General features: G+C 35.9%; 2 protein-coding genes across 7 annotated transcripts in view; one reads left to right on the forward strand and one right to left on the reverse strand.

The window, feature by feature from the left end:
• Positions 1–11,920, reverse strand: part of METTL4 (methyltransferase 4, N6-adenosine) — a 31,692-nt gene extending 19,772 nt beyond the window's left edge. Inside the window, exons 1-4 of one of the 6 annotated variants that reach the window (XM_023647546.2) lie at positions 11,623–11,920; positions 10,224–10,367; positions 9,551–9,950; positions 7,473–7,535 (exon numbers count right to left, since the gene is read on the reverse strand). In XM_023647546.2, the coding sequence (XP_023503314.2) occupies positions 7,473–7,535; positions 9,551–9,943 (456 nt within the window). In that variant the 5' untranslated portion in view covers positions 9,944–9,950; positions 10,224–10,367; positions 11,623–11,920. Of the gene's footprint in view, positions 1–7,472; positions 7,536–9,550; positions 9,951–10,223; positions 10,368–11,564 lie in introns of all 6 variants that reach the window. The other 5 variants (XM_070275579.1, XM_023647545.2, XM_005612778.4 and 2 more) reach the window with 5 other exon arrangements.
• NDC80 (NDC80 kinetochore complex component) overlaps positions 11,787–19,034 on the forward strand; it is a 43,855-nt gene continuing 36,607 nt past the window's right edge. Inside the window, exons 1-6 of the mRNA XM_001492535.6 lie at positions 11,787–12,098; positions 13,052–13,167; positions 14,602–14,679; positions 17,195–17,318; positions 17,419–17,591; positions 18,287–18,389. Of these exons, the coding sequence (XP_001492585.1) occupies positions 13,061–13,167; positions 14,602–14,679; positions 17,195–17,318; positions 17,419–17,591; positions 18,287–18,389 (585 nt within the window). The 5' untranslated portion in view covers positions 11,787–12,098; positions 13,052–13,060. The remainder of the gene's footprint in view (positions 12,099–13,051; positions 13,168–14,601; positions 14,680–17,194; positions 17,319–17,418; positions 17,592–18,286; positions 18,390–19,034) is intronic.

Below are 19,034 nucleotides of genomic sequence, written 5' to 3' on the forward strand. Positions count from 1 at the left end.
TTTGAACTGCTGTTTCCTAATTGTAGAATGAAAAAACCTAGGAAATTCACTTACAATTAAATAACCAAACAATTTATATAAGAAAAGGTATCCTTAAAAATCTATAAAATGAATTTGATAATACAAAAGTTTCTAGAAGAAAAGAGAATTTCTAATCTATAGAGAATTAAGTTTAAATCACAACATTTAATCTTAAATTTTTCTAGTGATTTAATTTTAAAATAAACTTACGTTTGATTTAATGAAACATAGTTTGAATTGTAAAAAAAGAAAAGAGCAACTAAACTAAAAGAGCAATATAAACCAAGTTTTGCAAAAATACAACTACAATAATTATAAAATTAAAAGCCAAGTTCCGCTTTTGGACAAGATAGAGTACCAGGGATCAGATTTAACGTTTCATCTAAAATTACATTCTTAAAATGTACAAATTTTTTAAACGTACAAAATGTATTTTTTAAAAAGGCTTTCAGACCTTAGATGGATGTCAAGCAGTGCAGAACAGTGGTCCCTACAAAAGGAGAAACAAATGATTGCTCCAGCTTACTGCCCTGACAAAGTTTCCAGGCAGCAGCGCAAGGAAGGGACCCATTCAGAGTCCAACAGTCTCTCTGAGTTGAGGAGATGGAGCTGGAAAGTCTGGAAAGGCCAAGGCAGCTAGAGTTTGCAGGGCAGGATACCAGAGAGGAGACAGCTGCTCACAGACAGAGGTCTTAAGAGCTGCAGAAGGTCCACTCAAGTCTCTCATCACGTAGTGAAACTACCCACGATCAGGGAAACAAACAGATGAAATGATCAGAGAGCACAATTTGCCATGCTCACACAGGGCCGGGAACAGTCAGTGCTCCCTCCAGCCATAATGGAAAATCTCATACTTTACAGGGCATCAGTGGAATACTCGGAAGGGTACTGCCTCAGTAGTGGAGGAAGAAAATAGCTCTAAAATCTGCTCTGGTCCAAACTAAAAAATCTTAAAGAAAGTCTCAAAATCTTAAAGGAAATCTCAAAAGGATCAACCAGTTTCAAAGTAACTGTCCAAGAACAAAGCCCAAGAATATTTATAGGAACATGAATATATCTAGTATCTAACAAGCTAAAATTAAAATGTCTTACAAAAAATAAAAAATTACCAGGACTATAGAGAAGCAGGAAAACGCAACATATTATAAGAAGAAAAATCACTCAATAGAAACACACGGGAATGACACAGATGATACAATTGGTACAAAAGACTGGATAGGTTTATTTGTAGCCCATTTTAAAAGATTAGGGGAAAAAAGTAGAAAAGGATATTAAGGCACTTATTATAACCATATTCATAGTTTCAAAAGTGCAAAGAAAAAAACGAGCATGTTAAGAGACATGGAAACTATAGAAAAAAGACCAAATCAAACTTCTAGAGATGGAAACTACAACGCAGAAGTGAAAAATACATTAGACTGGATTAACAGGAGACAATGAAGAAGAAAAGATTAGTGTACCTGAGAACAATGCAATAAAAGTATCCAAGATGAATGGGAAAGAAAAAATATTTGAGGAGGTAATGGCTGAAATTTTCCACATTTGCTCAAGACTACAAATTTATAGATCCAAGCTCAATAAACAGAGGAGGAGGAGGAGAAAACTACACTAAGAAACATCATAATCAAATTGCTGAAAATAAATGATAAAGAGAAAATGTTCAAAGCATCAGAGACTTCCACTTCCAACCAAGATGGAACAAGAACAACGACAGCTTTCAAGACACTGGACATTTGGCAACAAAGGACAGTGAAAGAAATCTTAGGTAAGCCCTATGATTGCCCCAGCTCATTGTCTGGAGAGTTTCCAGGCCACAGGAAGGAAGAATCTGGGCAGAGCCTGGAAGAAGTCCAGGGTTGAGGAGACAAAGCTGAGAATATGGGGAGGAGACGAAGAAAGAGTGTACAGGACAGAGTACCAGAGAGGAAACCGCTATACAGAGAGAGAATCCTGTAGATCTGCAGATAGTCACACTGAAGAAATTCCCCTAAGTACTGATCTGCTTGAGTGTGTGAGGGAATTAACCAAGGCCAGGAAAAGGACCACCCAGAAGGACTAGAAGCAGCAGTGCCTAGAGCTCCCACAAGGCCAAGAATAGTGCCTGTTTCTAACACTCAGACTGGAAAACCTCAAGATTCACAGGGCAATTGGGAGACAATTCACCATGGGTTTCTCTGTGCGAGCAGAAGCACTGACAGCTTTTGATCCAGAATAAATTTTCAAGGATATTTGTACAGCATGGAAGATGGAGAGTGCATCTCCCTCCAAGGCAGAGGGCAGATTTGTTTGCTGTCCAGGTTAATAAAGGCTCTCTCTGGGGCAAAAAGTTGGACAGGTTTGTTTGCAACCCATTTAAAAGATTGGGGGTTCCCTAAGCTTGGGCTTTGTTAGCTATGAATCAAATCTACTGCATGTACAGCATCCAACGAAGCTGCTTGGCATCATCCCCATGGGACCTGAGATAAAAGGGAAGTCTCTAAACACAGAGCACATGCTTCCTATTCTGGGAGCAATAAAATCCTTATTTAATAAAATCTTAGATCTAAATCTATTTTAATAAAATCTTAGGTCTAAACTCACTAATTTGTTAGCCTCCAGATAGGATAACATTTCAGACCTATAACAGTTCATGACAGGAGTATTGGGTAGATAAGACAGATCTTGCATCAGTAAAATGGAATAATTAGCCCTTGACTAAACACTACTCTAAACTCACCTAAAAAATCTACTCAGCAATCGACAGACCATTTAAACCAAAAAAATCTCTGAAGACAGAGAAGTTCTGAACAATATTACAAACCAACTTGATCTTTCTAACAGTCATAGAACACTGCATCCAACAATTATAAAATACATATTTGAAAAGAATACATAAAAATAGCACATGGTACAGTCACAAAGATAACTCATATGCTGGACCATAAAACAAGGCTCAATAAATGTAAAAGGACTGAAATCATCAGAGTACATGCTTATACCCCAATGGATTTAAGTTAGAAATTAATAACAAGAATATATCCATAGGGCCAGATCAGTGGCACAGTGGTTAAGTTTGGCACACTCTAATTCGGCAGCCCGGGTTTTGTGGGTTCAGATCTCAGGCATAGGCCGACACCACTCACCAAGACATACTGTGGCAGCAACCCACATACAAAATAGAGGGAGACTGGCACAGATGTTAGCTCAGGGACAATATATGGATATCTTCTTTTTTTACATTTTTATTTATATGTATTTGTTTATTTTTTGGTGAGGAAGATTGACTCTGAGCTAACACCTTTTGCCAATCCTCCTCTGTTTGTTTGAGAACGATTGAGATTAGAGATATAATAATTGGAAAGGTATAAGTAAAACTCTTACTATTTCCAGAAAAACCCAAGAGATTCAAAAAAACTACTGCAACTTAACAAGAAATTTGCAAGGCCTTTATAAAGAAAATTTTACAGAATGACTACAGAAGCTTAAACAAATGGAAAGCCATGTTCATGCTTTAGGGCAGGATCATCAACATCTTCAAGATGTCAATAATCCACTAATTTAATTTATAAATTTAGCCTGATGCCATAAAAATTCCAACCGATATTTTTTCTAACCAGACATTAAAATTAATCTTAAAATTCATATGGGAAAATAAACAACAACAAAAAACAGGAACACTCTGTAAAAGAGGAGCAATGAGGAGAGAACGGGAGGGGGAGGGAAGAACACTACCAAATATCAAAACATATTCATATTATAAAATCTCAAGAGACTGGCACATAGACAAATATATTTAAATTAAGTAAGACTTAAAGTCCAGAAATAAACTCAAATACATATGCAAATTAAGTATATCTAGCATCTCAAATAAGCAGGGAAAAACTCAATAAATGATAGTGGGATAAATGGGTAGTCATCCAGGAAGAAAAAAAAACGTTGGATCCATACTTCACACTTTATACCAGAACAAAATCTAAATGGATCAAGTATATAAATGTGAAAAACATAAATGTTCTAGAAGAAAACATGGGAAAATTCTTTCAAAGCCTTGGTGAAGGAATACTTTTCTAATTACAACTCAAAAATCCAAAAGTCATAAAAGAAAAAGATGAATGCTGTGTGTGTGGCAAAAAACAAACAAAAAACATCATAATTAAAATTAAAATGACACACTAGTAAAAATATATTTGGAATTCATGTCAGAGACAAAGAGCTAACTTCCCTAACATACAAAGAGCTCCCATAAATTAATAAGAAAAAGAAAAGCCCAATTTTTTTAAGTATGCAAAAGAAACAAATAGTTCACTTAAAAAAATACAAATGGTTACTAAACATATGTAAAAATGCTCAACTACACTCATAATAAGAGAAATGCAAATTAAAACCATACTGAAATACTATTTTTTATCTATCAGATTGGCAAAGATCAAAAACAATGATAACACACTATGATGGTAAGGATGTGGGAAAACAGGCAAAATTACACATTTCCAGTGCGCTAATAAAATGATACAACTTCTATCATAGCCATCTGGCAATATCTGCCAAAATTTTCAAACCCTCTAACCCAGCAACTCAACTTCTTGAAATTTATCCTGCAGATACACACATACATGTGGAAAATGGCATGTGCATAATATATCCAAATGTTAGCAATTAAAAACTAAGTAAATGAAAGTACGAAAGACAATGAGATATAAAACAATGTGTAAAGTACGCTTAAGTGAAGGGGAAAAAAGCAAGGTGCAAAAGTGTGTGTAGTACGCTACCATCTAAACAACAAGGGGAAGGGGAGTATATGTGCATATTGTGTTTCATATATGAACAGCTGCACTGAGAGGAGGAAGCAGGTGACTGGACAGGATTAGAGGAAGACTTTTCACTGTATATTTTTCGTACATTTTGAACCTTACTATATGAATGTACTATCTATCCAAAAATAAATAAGATTAATATTAAACAAATTAAACACAAACCTGATCATGTCACCTGCTTTCAATAGCTTCCCAAAACCCTCGGAATTACGTCTAAAAGTCTTAAAATGAAACCCTACATGATCTGCTACTTCTTATCTCACCAGTTTCATTTCTAACCACTCTTTGCTTCACATTCCAATCTGGTCAACGTGAACCTTTTTCACTTCCTTGAGCAAGTCTTATTCCATCTTGTTTCTGAAGTTTAGCAAATGCTATTACTCTCTAAGCCTGGAATACTCTTCATATGATTAATACCTACTGTAAAGACTCAGCTTAAACAAAATCCCTGCCTCCATAAAGCTTTCCTTGACACCCTGTCCTCAAGTCTGGGTTGGACAGCCATTCTACATGCCCTCATAGTATCCTAGAATTCTCCTATGACAGAGCTTTTTATACTATATAGTAGTTGAGTTTAATTGTGTCCCTCAAGAACATAAGAAGTTCTGGGATAGAAGGACTATATCTGTCCTAAACTCTACTGAAGTCCTAGGGCTGACACGGCGTCTCATATACAGTTGTTATTCAGTGAATATCTATAAGTAAACTGAATTAATTTAATTAGTGAGTGAGAGAATGGATAAATGGATAAATGAACTAGAAAATAAGGAAGGGAGGGGCACAGATAGATAGATTCAGAAAATAATAAGGCAAATTCTACTCCAGGCTTTTCCTTAATATGTTTTTAAAGTCACCTCTATATCTTGGCTATTAACAGTCGTCATGCCAACTTTTTTAACAGTTCATTCCTGTACATTACATTACAGCAAATAGATTCAAATTTCTACAAAATTGTTAATTGATAATAAAATGGCCGTATATTATATTTATTCAAATTCATTACTGAAGCTAAAAAAGCTCTTAAAGTAGATTTTGCATTTCTTCTGCTCTTTGACTTTTTAAGAGTTTGATTCCATTCTGCAGCATACGTTTCATAATTTATAGTTATCATTAACAGTCACAAATATTTAGCAATCTGAATATACATGAATTCAAGAAATTCTATTCTCTAATTTCATTTAACATCTAAAAGTAAAATTATTAATCTTTCTTATACAATATCAGACCCCGGATTTTTACATATTTCTGCAGTTTAATCTTGTAATTGGCATTCCCAGGAAATAGGCAAATTAACAAAATAGAGTAGACTTTTGGTAATGAAGGTAGCATTTTTGTATTCCGCTATCTTCAATACATTTAAAATCCAATGTATTAATGAAAATCACAATGAAATACCACTTCATACCCATCAGAAAGGCTATTATAAAAATTTAAAAGAATAGAAAATAACAAGTACTGGTGAAAGCGTGCAGAAACGGGAACCCTTGTGCTTTGCCGATGGGAATGCAGAACGGGAATGCAACTGCTGTAGAAAGCAGTCTGGCAGTCCTTCAAAAAGTCAAACATAAAGTTACTACATGATCCAGCAATTGCACAGCTGGGTATATGCCCAAAAGAACTGAAAGCTGAGACTCAAATAGGTATTGTACACCAATATTCATAGTAACATTATTCAAAAAGGCCAAAAGGTGGAAAGAACTCAAATGTCCTTGAACAAATGAATGGATAAACAAAATGCGGTATATACATACAATGAAATATTATTCAACCTTAAAAAAGAATGAAATTCTGATGCATGGATGAACCTTAAAGACATTACGCTCAATGAAATAAATCAGATACAAAAGGATAAATACTGTATGATTCCACTTACATGAGATACATAAAATAGGCAAATTCATAAAGACAGAAAGTAGAATAGTGGTTACCAGGGGCTGAGGGAAGAGGGAAATGGGGAGTTATCATTTAATGGGTACAAATTCTATTTAGGATGATGAGAAAGTTCTGGAGACAGACAGTGGTGATGATGGCACAATGTTGTGAACGTACTTAATGCCACTGAATTGTACATTTTAAAATGGTAAGTTTTCTGTCATGTATATTTTACCACAAAAAAGAGAGAAAAAAATCCAATGTCCCACATCACATTAATTCAACACATCTAAACTTATCATGCTTCCTAAGCCAAATTCCAATCCCAATTTTTCCATATCAATCAAAGGTATTCCTTAAAGAGTTAAGCTTAAAATTTGTGAACCCTCTGTTTCCCTTCATTTCTTTAACTCCTAGATCTCATTTATCTCTACATTCTAGAAATACATCCTTCACATTATTCATGCTTTCTTCTGCCACTATCTTAATAAGTTGTTTTGTCTATAGACAATAGGCTTTAAAACTTACAAAATTTCTAAACTTAACCAGTATAGCATAAGTTTACTTATGTTAAATATGTAAAACTAACAGAAGTATACAAAGTTTTAATAAAAACTCATTTGAACTGTTCATTACTATAAAAGTAACAATAAATCACTCCACTATTAGATTCTAACCTTGATCAAAATAATTGCTTAATTTTTAAGAACATCCTTATTTATGTTGTCCGTTTATACTACTTTGCATTAATCTTCCAAAGTCATCAAAGAACATTTTACACCCTACCTTTGTATGGTACTCCATAGCATCCAATTCACCTTGATTGAAAACAACACATCTTTTACGTTTCTAAAGAATAAATTACAGGGAGAAAATTATGTTGCCATCTATCACAGTATTGATATTTTGAAATACATTAGTATTTCTTTTTTCTTTATCACATTTTCCATATTGTGTATCTCAGTCATTAAGAGGTGATAACCAACTATTGAGGTCAAAATCAGTGCAAAGGGTATGCACTAAAGAGGTACACTTTCCCAAATAATAATAATTATTTTTTTATTATTATTACCACAAACTTAACGGGTGATAAAAGGTCACCTCAGCCTTATTTGCTATTAATAAGAACCAGTACCATATGACAAAATGTAGCACTGATATCCATGGAACATAAGGAAACTGACACTATACTAAACAGTTACCAGTGTCATGCATCAGTTGATATATATGGTACAACTATTCTCAACTTTCTTCAATTCTAAGGAGAGAAGATCTCCATATATGAGCACCAAAAAAATAATCCCAATGCGCTTTGAATAGCTCTTTATGATTGTTCTGAGGTACAAATCAGATATATTAACACAGTTCTATATCTAACAACTCCAAAGAAAAGAACATGAAAGAGAGTGCAAAATAGAGCAGGGACTTTGTACCTTTTATTGCTGAAACCCGTGCTTACACAGTGGCAAACTCCCAGCAGCTAACAATAAATGTTTGTTGGCTGACTAAATGAATGAACTTAAGGTTGAAGCGAATTGTATGACTTGCTTAAGTATATCAGAAATAAGGTAAGCTTTGTCAAGATAACATTCCTTACATATGCTCATCTATATTTTTACATATTAAAATGAGAAACTAACCCAACATAAGAGTCTAAACATTTAAAAATATCCATACTCAGTAAACTCCAAAGTCCTTTACAAATGCTTGTTACTATTTGTCTGAATTAGTAATAATAATGATAAATTATCCATACACCATTTTACTGAGATCTCAGATGCTTGTTACTATTTGTCTGAATTAGTAATAATAATGATAAATTATCTATACACCATTTTACTGAGATCTCAGAAACACTATACATTTTCTTTTCTATGCCTGACACATAGCAGACGATATTTGTTGAAAAGAAAAAAAAAAGAGGAATTCACAAGAATAGTAAAAGCGCTACTTCAGGTACCTATAACAATGTAATAAATTATCTCAAATACTTCCCTTATTCTAATTCTCAACATGCTTTCTTATTTAATATCTTTATTCCCCACTCATTTATAAGACCCACGAGGGCAGAGATTGTGTTTATCTCGTTTCATCCCCGTATGTACAACAGCATACAAAGATCTCAAATATTTGTTGGGTGAGTAATGAATGTTATTCCTATCTCTAATGGGAATGTTATTCCTATTCCTGTTAACAAAGAAAACGTTTACATAATCTATCTGAAATGGACTTTGTATAATCACCTCTGAACTCTTCAAAGACATAAAAAATTTTTAAAGCATAATTAATTTGATCCCGTAGGGTATTCTTAAAATTTTACTAAAAGACTGCACCAGTGCACATACAAACATATATACTTTAAGAACATATACATTTTCCATACTAGCTTTCTACTTTTATCACAAGAAACTTTTCAAAAATATTACCCTTCTTCCAAACTTTTATTACATGACCTTATCCCAGGAGACAGGTCTCTAAAAATCTACCAAAAATCTATAAACTGCATTAGAATTTTGCAGAGAAAGCAGCATATTTTTGAACAAAAATAAGTGTAAAAACATGCAATTACTACAAATGCCTAAGCAGAAGGGTTTTTAGTTGTTGTTTAGTTTTGTTTGCTTGCTTAATTTACAAAGCATTTACTTTTGAGCCAAATTTGCTTACTTTTGAAATACCCAAATATGGTCTTCTAAGAATGGTAGAATGTTAGGAAAGAGTTAAAAATTACACTGGATATGCTAAAGCCTTCTTATGCTTTACTGATTACTCTTTATACTAAGTAAATCACAAGATATTTGAGATATTGGAATAATAAATTCCTTTTGTGTTCTGTAGAAAAATAAAAATTTCTTAAAACTTCCTACCTTTCCAATAGTAGAAATGAAGTTTTCTTTTTTAACATCATTCATTAGATCTTCCTTTTCATTCCTTTGTTGGCATTCTTTGTGAATAGCTGGAGTTATATAAGGTTTGGTGACATCAAACAGTTCCGGTCGAAAAACGTATTTTTGTACGAACATTTCACAATTTCCTCCAGCATCATTGTCTGGCTTAGTGGTAGAGTCAGAAGCAATAAATGTAGCAGAGGTTCCAAAAGAGGACACAGAATCCATTTGAAGAGAATCAAAATGGACAAAAGTGGGCTCATTTTTACTGCAACAGGGTTTATGTTGCTGGTGAAGGTGATAGTTTATCTTGTTAATGAAAGAAAGATGATCCAGTAACCATCCTGGTGACAGCTGGAGAACCACAGACATTCTCTTCCTTAAAAAAAAAAAAAAAAAAACCTCTGGGAATTAAGGACTAGAAGTAAAACCCAACTTTCCAGGCTATGTTCTTAAATATCCTATATTTCAATAAAAATATACTTCATATAGAGAGGCATATTTGATATACAAGTATATAAACTTGATACGAACGCAGAAGAGAATTTAACATTCATGACTTAAGGAAAATTGCACTGTTTTAATATAAACTTTTAATTTCAAGGTTGATAATTCAAAATTTTCAGCCAACTTGGCAAAAGAGGGTGAAAACCTGATCTTATTTCTGGAATCCCAATTTGATCTTCCTATCTTCCTGGGCTCTCCACATAACCTCCTGCTTGGTCCTTGGATCTAGCCACTACGTCCACATCCTCCTAGTCAGGAAGTCTACGAATCATTAAAACGTGAGAGTGTCCTGTCAAAGCAAAGAATACTATATTACCTATGTGAGTTCAACATTTTTAATGAAATAAACCTAGACAGGGTCACAGAATTTCAAGAGTTGTTAGCATGTTGGCCCTTGTTTTTTCAAACTATATTTGCCATTAGTAAGTCAGCCCATTTTCCAGTATCATTGCCCTACTCAACCACTGCTACTAAAGGAGTGCTAAAAGGGTAAAAAGGAAGGTTGGTCTAGGCAGAGTAAAACGCAATTTTAAGAGCACATCAGAAGCACTAAAGAAGCAAAATGGCAAAGTTAAGACTCCAAATCTGTAACTGAGCAGTCCTCCTCCAGCAACTAGGTTTTTCAAAACTTTATCTTTTTTCAAAAGATAGTTTTCAGTTCTGGATAGTGCTTACTAAATCCAGTGTAGAGGAGAACTTAAGAGGAGGACAGAGGAAGATATACAGAAGCGGTTAATAGCACAGTTAATAACGGTAGCGTTTACATTCAAATTTCTAACTCCATGCATTAGCAGTACGACCATGGACAAGTTATTTGATGTCACGGAACCTCAATTTCACCATTTTTTCTGACATCTCAGAGGGCAGTTTAGAGAATTAAATGAGATAAGCTACATGAAGTGTTGTGCACAGTGCCTGACACATAGCAACTGCTCAAATAAAAGCTCTAGGTGGTGGTAATCCCGGTACTGGTCCTCCCTTCAGAGTCACCACTTGGAACAAGGAGGTCCTGTAATTAGCAAGAGCTAGAAATTTAGAAGAGAAGGCTGAAACTCAGGAAAGGCGCCGTGCTCAAACTCACAACTCTAGTTAATGGCACAACTGCCACAAGAACCAGGCACCCAGACTTTGGCTCTCGGCTCTTCTCCCACCCCGACCACTCTCCGGGTATATTGGGCAGTGCTTGTCTCTGAGTTCAAACTCAGGGAAGGGAGAGAGTCCTCTTCTAGCAAAGTAAACTACTGTGCTTAGTGCGCCTCTACTCTCTCCTGCTTCTCTGCACCACACCCATCCCACGCCTACCCACTTGGATTCCACCCAGCTTCTCGCGGGCCGCCACTAGAGGACCTTGAAACCCTAGCGAGCAAATTCCGAGCCCGAATCCTGGCGGCGGCCACCACGGCGCGATCCCCGAAGCCGACGGCACTCTACAACTGCGCCCACACTCGGCAGTCACATTTCTACCTTGCCGCTCACTACCTCCTACCTTGTCAGAAAAGTGCACGCCGCCTTCCCAGATCTGCATCATGAAAACAAGCACCCACCTACAAAATGGTCATGAAAGACGATCCTTTCAGGGCAAAGGAAAAAAATTTCCCCTTTTCTAAGAGCCAATGGGCGCGGCCATGTTGCTGTACGGAAAAAGCGTTCCCAGAGCGACTTGGAGCGCTCTGCCCGCTCCTCAGCGACGTAGAGCGCTGGGGTCTTCAGAGCTAGCATTAGCGGTCATACCAGACTTCTCAGGGGACGCTTACACTGACCAGGAGAAGCCAGCGGGCCGGCAAGGTGGCAGGGCGCGACCAATACGCAGAGTTCCGGCGACGAGGAGCGGCGCATAAGAGTTGCGCACGCGCGCACACGTGCGTAATGACGTCAGCGTCGGCGGAGATTTTAAAATTCGAACGGCGCGGGCGGGTGGAGGAAGGAGTTGGTGTTTTGGCGGCTGTTGTGCTATCTTGCACGCAGTTGCACGGTTTACAGAAATTCGGTCCCTGGGTCGTGTCAGGAAACTGGAAGAAAGGTGACTAATGACTTTGGGTTAATTTTGTTCCAGCAGTACTGTTCTGGAGGGAGGACGCGATGGCTCCAGCGACTTAGAATTAGGGGCCCAGAGACACGACGTTTTATTGTCCGCTGTTGGGAGAGGCCTCTGGGGGCCGAATCTGTGCGAGGCGCTAGTTTCCCAGAGGTCGATAAATTTCTACTGGCAGTGATTTCCCAAGGGAGAAGGAGAGAGCCTAGGGGGACACTGGTGAGGAGAAGAGAGACTGGAGAGAGAAAAGGGGGAAGAATTGGTGGGAGCAGGGAGAGGAAGGGCACGGTGAGGAACTGTTCCGGTGTGTTGCCTTGGAGGTACTAGTGTAACATCCTAGTGGCCGCCTGAGGAGTACACCTGGAAGTCTTCATCTTAAAACACCTTTGAACTGGAGATTGGGACTGGACATATAGGTGAGAGTGGAAAAGTTGGATAGATGCAGAAGCGAATATTGAAGGAGAAGAAATAGGTGGCCAAACCAAGGAGGAAAGAGTGTAATAAGTTTAGAATACAGAGGAGAGCCCAGGGAAGGAAAAGGATAACCACAAATGTCCACTTTCCTGGAAGCCAGGGCAGGACCTGAGAAAGCTGGATGTATAGTGTCTCATACTGCAGAAGTGAGATATGGTCAATAGATTTGTCAATCGTGAGTATCCTAGGAGGCAGGGATTTCAGTTGATGTGAAGGGAATGAGATGTGAAGGTGGTCTGAGAAAGTGGAAGCAGTCTGTAGACCACTACATTAAATGAAGTTAAATAGATATTCCTTGCAAATGAAGATGTCGCCTTCATGAACCAGTAAAGATAGCCTGGGAAAGATTATCTTGAAGAAACGATGAAACTTGGCTGCCTTTCTTTTTGAGGATAAAGATAATAGTTGGTGCTTAACGTACCATCTATGTCTGGAAAGATTTTTTAATACTGAATTCATGAATGCAGATCATAAGCATGAAGCGCAGTTCAGTTTCCACCGGTGGTGCTGGCCGCCTCTCTATGCAGGATTTAAGATCCCAGGACTTCAGTAAACAAGGCCTAGGCCTCCATACCCCTCAAACGTAAGTACCTTATGCGTTATCGTCTTGGGCAAAGAAATCTGTAAAGGTATTAATACAAAGATGTAGTAGGAGTAATGTCATGATGAATCTTTTCTGTTCCCAGTGCTACCTAATTTGAAGTCAGTGAAGGCTAAAAGTGGGCGTGTTACTAGGCATTATGTTTTATCTCATTTGTTCCTTAAATTCACAAAGCCACGTCCTTTACCAGGCAACCCCTAAAAGGACAGTTAATTCCCCTTCAGCATTTTTTCCTTCTTACTTTCCTCCTTTTTCATTTGTTTTATTTTTATTCCAGAGCTGCTTGTTTGAGCAGGCTCTGTGTTATAACTTTCAATTTACTGAGGTGTATCCAACTAGCAAAGTTCTCATTCAAGGGTATTAATTTGCTCTGATGATAAGCTGCAGTTTAGTAGCAGACTACAGAACACCACTTCTCCAAACTATTTCCTCAAGATTCACTGGAAAAAGGTGTCCAGAAGCACTCGCTGTCATAAACTAGTTTTTCCCTATAAGTGATTTTCTTCCGATTAAGAGAAGGCTGTTTGTAAACCACTGTTACATGTCAATCCTTCTGTAATATCACAGTACAAGTTACTTGCTAACTGTTCTTAAATTACTTAGGTTTACGTGAATGAACCTCTGCTACTTGTAGAAAATTGAAATATTTATGTATTTTTTCTTTGAAATCAGAGAAATGTTTTGTACTGTTGCACATTACATACACCAAAAGATTTATGCCTTGAATTGTATTAGAAGCTAGAAGGCTGCCGTTGTCAATGTTTTTGGTCTGTAACTTAGATAATGTACGTTCTTAAGTGTAGCTGCATTCTGATAAAGAGTACGCCTTAAAAGGAAAAATTTTAGGGGCTGGCCCCGTGGCCGAGTGGTTAAGTTCGCGCACTCCGCAGCAGGCGGCCCAGTGTTTCATTAGTTCGAATCCTGGGCGTGGACATGGCACTGCTCATCAGACCACGCTGAGGCAGCGTCCCACATGCCACAACTAGAAGAACCCACAACGAAGAATACACAACTATGTACCGGGGGGCTTTGGGGAGAAAAAGGAAAAAATAAAAAAATCTTAAAAAAAAAAAAGGAAAAATTTTAAAGGTAGCTATCATCCAAGGATTGAAAATATCTATTTTTAAATTTTTCTTTAAAGTTATCTATAAATGTGCATATTAAGATAAATGAAGTGATAATGTGGATTGGTTTTTTTCTGATTTCTTCTTAGCACTTTAGCGTTATAACTTATACTATTTTGTTAGCCTATCCCATTTATGACACCTATGATTGCTGCTAAAAGTTTGCATGATTTTGAATTATTTTTATAGATAATGAGGAAGAAGTGTTGATTCCAACATATTTCCAAAAGTCTCTTGAACTAATGTTTCTTACATTTATTTTAAAGAGTTTGTTTTTCTCCTTTTCTTAAAGCAAAGAGAAACCAGCCTTTGGAAAGTTGAATATAAGCAGACCCACATCTGAAAGAAAAGTCTCTGTATTTGGTAAAAGGTAATGATATTCTCTATTAGTTTTAATGAAGGGATTCTTATAACCAGGTGTTGGGTTAGATGCTCTCAGAGTACTAGACATTAGATGGCATTGTCCCTTTCAAGAGAAAGTTATAATCTAGTTTTCCTTTGTTTTAAACGGTTACAATGATTTTATCTACTTTAGATGGTGCTAAGAGATATATCAGCACATTCAGGCCACTGTTTCACTGTTACAAGTGAATAGTTGATTGAAAATTCTCTACCTAGCTTTCAGATACTATGGAATCATAGCATTTTAAAATAGGAGGAACTGTCATTGAGTCCAACATTTTAGTCCCAGACTTTTTTATACTCTTAAATATTAAGGGCACCAAAGAGCTTTTATTTTATGAGCTATATGTATTGATATTAACCATATTAGAAATTAAAATTGAGAAAATTTTAAAATGTATATTAATTCAATTTAAAAGAGCATATTAACATAAATAACATGCTTTTAATTTAAAAAACTTTTTTTCAAAAACAAAACTATTTCAGTAAGAAGAGAGACATTGTTTTACATTTTTGTGAATGTCTTCAATGTTTGGCTTAATACAAGATAGCTAGATTCTCATTTTTGTCTCTGAATTCAATCTGTTCCAATATCATGTAGCTAGCCTCTGGAAAATTCTACTGTACGCTCATGAAAGAATGAGAATGATAGAGGCAAATGATGTCTTAGTTTTACTATGAAAATAGTTTTGACTTCTCAGATCCCCTAAATCACACTTTGAGAACCAGTGTCTAGAGTAGATCAGTGGTTGCCTGGACTGGAAGTCGGGCAAGGATTGACTGTTAAGGTGTATAGGACTTTGGGGATGATGGAAATGTTTGATATCTTGATTATGGTAAAGATTACACAGGTGTATACATTGTCAAACCTCATCAAACTGTACACTTTAAACAGGTGCATTTTATTCCAAGCAAATTACACCTCAGTAAAGTTGATTTTTTTAAGAAGTGTTTGACCCCAAAATTGAGAAGCTATTCTTTTCTCTCACCAAAACAAATTTAACTTTGTTTTAAGACAAATCTATATTTGCTCAGTTGTTTTGAAAATATTTAGAGGTGAAATATTTGTTACCTTATGAAGAGTCTTTGCCATGAAACCAAGTTAAACTGTTTCTGGTATTCATTTCAGTTGATGAGAAATCTTAAGGCAGTTTTGTAATGTAACTTTCATCTCAGAGCTGAACTTCGGAGATATTGATGATAATAATTATAAAATCTAACATTTGCTGAGCATTTTTGTAAGCCGGATATTGTCTTAAGTGCTTTATCTATATTAACTCTTTTAATCAATCCGCAGAACTGCCCTATGAGTAGATACTGTTACTGTCTCCATTTTATAGATAAAGAAATTGAAGCACAGGGAGGTTAAGTAATTTACTAAATGTCTTACAACTGGAATTTGAAACCACAGACTCTGGTTCTGGACCCTATGCTCTTAAACTATAAGTTGAATGATCAGTATTTTGATTGGTTGGGAAATTCTCTTACGATTTAAAAAGATGTCTATAAGTGCAATTTTGTGTAGATTAAGAGGTGAGTCTATACATGTATTCCTTTTAAGGTAAAAAATATTAAAAATTAAGTAATAGCAGTATGTCGGAAAGTGGTTCTCAAATTAGCAAGTTCTCAGGGGGAAAATTAGCTAATCAATCAAGGTGGTGGAGTGAGAGGGCCCAAACTAAAGAACTTTTAGAGCCTGGACAGAAGAGAACTTGAAAGCAGCAAGCAAACTGGCAAGGAGAAATGAAGTTTTGATGAACAGAGTTGAGATATCATAGCAATGTTCATTATAACTCAGTTTTGTGGCAGCTGTCCAATAAGGAAAATTGTTGTTCCAAGGATATTTAATAAACTACAATGCTTAGCTCAATTGGGCCACAAAGATAGGCAAAAGGAACCGTTATAAAGATTTAAACAAATAAGGTTTTGGTTTGGGTGGAGGGGTTTGGAATGGAACATATATACTGTAGCCATTAATGACTGAAAGGTAGCAATGTGGTAAATAACAGATAGATAATATTGCATGACACAAAAATCTTCATGAGAAAAAGCACACCCAACCTATTTTAACATCTCAAAGGCAATTTTCCCACAAGAAATAATGTCAAATTAAGGGGTTGGGAGTGAAGGAGCAATCCTGGTGGGGTAAATAGTAAGGTAAAAAGACAGATTATTGAATAGACTTGGAGAATGGTTAGTGCATGAGATCTAGTGGACTCAAAATGCACATTCTTTGAGGATGGTGTATGTGTTAATAATGCAAAGCACTACAAGTGTATTTTTCTTCTCACCTTTTATACTTTACTCTTCATTATTTGCTCTTTTTCTCTGCTTTAAATAAGAGAATTCTGTTTAGTTAAATAAAAATTAAAGGATTAAACTGTTTTGACACTGATGTTAAAATATAAAACTGCCCTGAAATAATTCAGACTTGACCACAGAAGGAAGTAGTTTTGACTGACTTTTTAAAAATATGTTTCCAGAACTAGTGGACATGGATCCCGGAATAGTCAATTTGGTATATTTTCCAATTCTGAAAAAATCAAGGACCCAAGACCACTTAATGACAAAGCATTCATTCAGCAGTGTATTCGACAACTCTGTGAGGTATTTTATCATTTTAAACAATCTAAGTTGTAAGTGTTCTCTTAAATAGTTTCCGTTTTTCTATTATAAAATATTTGACATTTCATGAAAAATTTTGTAGTTTCTTACAGAAAATGGCTATGCGTATAGTGTGTCCATGAAGTCCCTACAAGCTCCTTCTGTTAAAGACTTCCTAAAGATCTTCACTTTTCTTTATGGCTTCCTCTGCCCTTCGTATGAACTTCCTGACACCAAGTTTGAAGAAGAGGTTCCAAGAATCTTTAAAGATCTTGGGTTTGTATGTTATATTTCTCGTTAGGCTAGAGAGATTTTTGGAACACAGAGAAAAATCAAACTCAATAAAATTGTAAGGATTTTAGGTTAGAAAAATAGTGTATTTTAAGGTGGTCACTGTGGGCAACATGTGTACAGTAAATTGAAATGGCAAAAAAACAACTGTTTAGAGGTTATTACCAAACTACAGATAATAGATCATAAGGCCCTCAACTACTGAAGTGACAAGGAATAGATAGGATGAGCTAGATACCACAGATTTTATAAAAGCAAAAAAGACAGGATTGAAGGCCTGGTGAAAATGGGAAGATGAAGTCAGAAAGGGCTGTTGTGTAGAGTGAACAGGGAGGAATGGATTCGAGGAAGAGGAGTACATACATGTGCTTTATTTGGGGTACATTGGATTTGAGAGAACAAACCATCTTTTAGGAGAGAAGTCCAGCAAACTGGTTGTAAATCAAGTTCTGCAGCTTAGGGGATATATGTATAAAGTAATCTGCAGAGGAGAAACCAAAAAATACACAAGATCATTTGAGAGTAAGATAACTAAGAATAGGATCTCAATAAATATCTTCTAAACAAGTCAAGACTTTGGTAGATACATGGAATTTTTTAATGTAACTTCTTGCTTAACTTAGCCATTATTTTTACAAAATTAACATATTAAGTTTCTCATTTTTTCTAATTTTTCATAGGTATCCTTTTGCATTATCCAAAAGCTCCATGTATACAGTAGGGGCCCCTCATACATGGCCTCACATTGTGGCAGCATTGGTTTGGCTGATAGACTGCATCAAGGTATTTGATTTCTCATTTTAAAATGTATATCTAGGAAAGTTTTTTTTTTTTCTTCAAGATAATTTCTATTTCTCTCCCAATTTTGCTTTTGCCGTTTATCTCAAAGTCTATGTCAGTTTTCATTTTTCAAGGCACATTTGATTTTAAGTTCTTCACACTGTTAATACATGATTCCAGAGGTAAGGGGAAGGAAGTACCACATTGGCTAGAAGATTGTGTGATTTCATGGGGTTTTACAGCGCAAAAAAAATGATGAGTCAGTAGGAAATTATTTCCTCAATAACATTCATTTGTTTTCTTTCCCTTTTTTTAATTAAAATCCATCTTCATTGCAAAAAGTTTTGGAAAATAGAGGAAAACATATACAGAAAGTGATGTACCCATAATTTCACAACTCAGAGACAACACATTTCCTTGTGCATTTCTGCTGCACAGATTATGTATGTTTTTTAAACCTTGTTACATGTTGACATATTTTCCTCGAGTTAAAAGCTAATCAACAATGTATGAGCATACCTGTTTTCCCACACCATAGACATTATTGTTTTATTTATTTTTTATTTATTTATTTTTAAAGATTGGCACCTGAGCTAACAAGTGTTGCCAATCTTTTTTTTTTTTTCTGCTTTTTCTCCCCAAGTCCCC

Source organism: Equus caballus, chromosome 8 (assembly GCF_041296265.1).
Source record: "Equus caballus isolate H_3958 breed thoroughbred chromosome 8, TB-T2T, whole genome shotgun sequence".
Taxonomy (NCBI): Eukaryota; Metazoa; Chordata; class Mammalia; order Perissodactyla; family Equidae; genus Equus; species Equus caballus.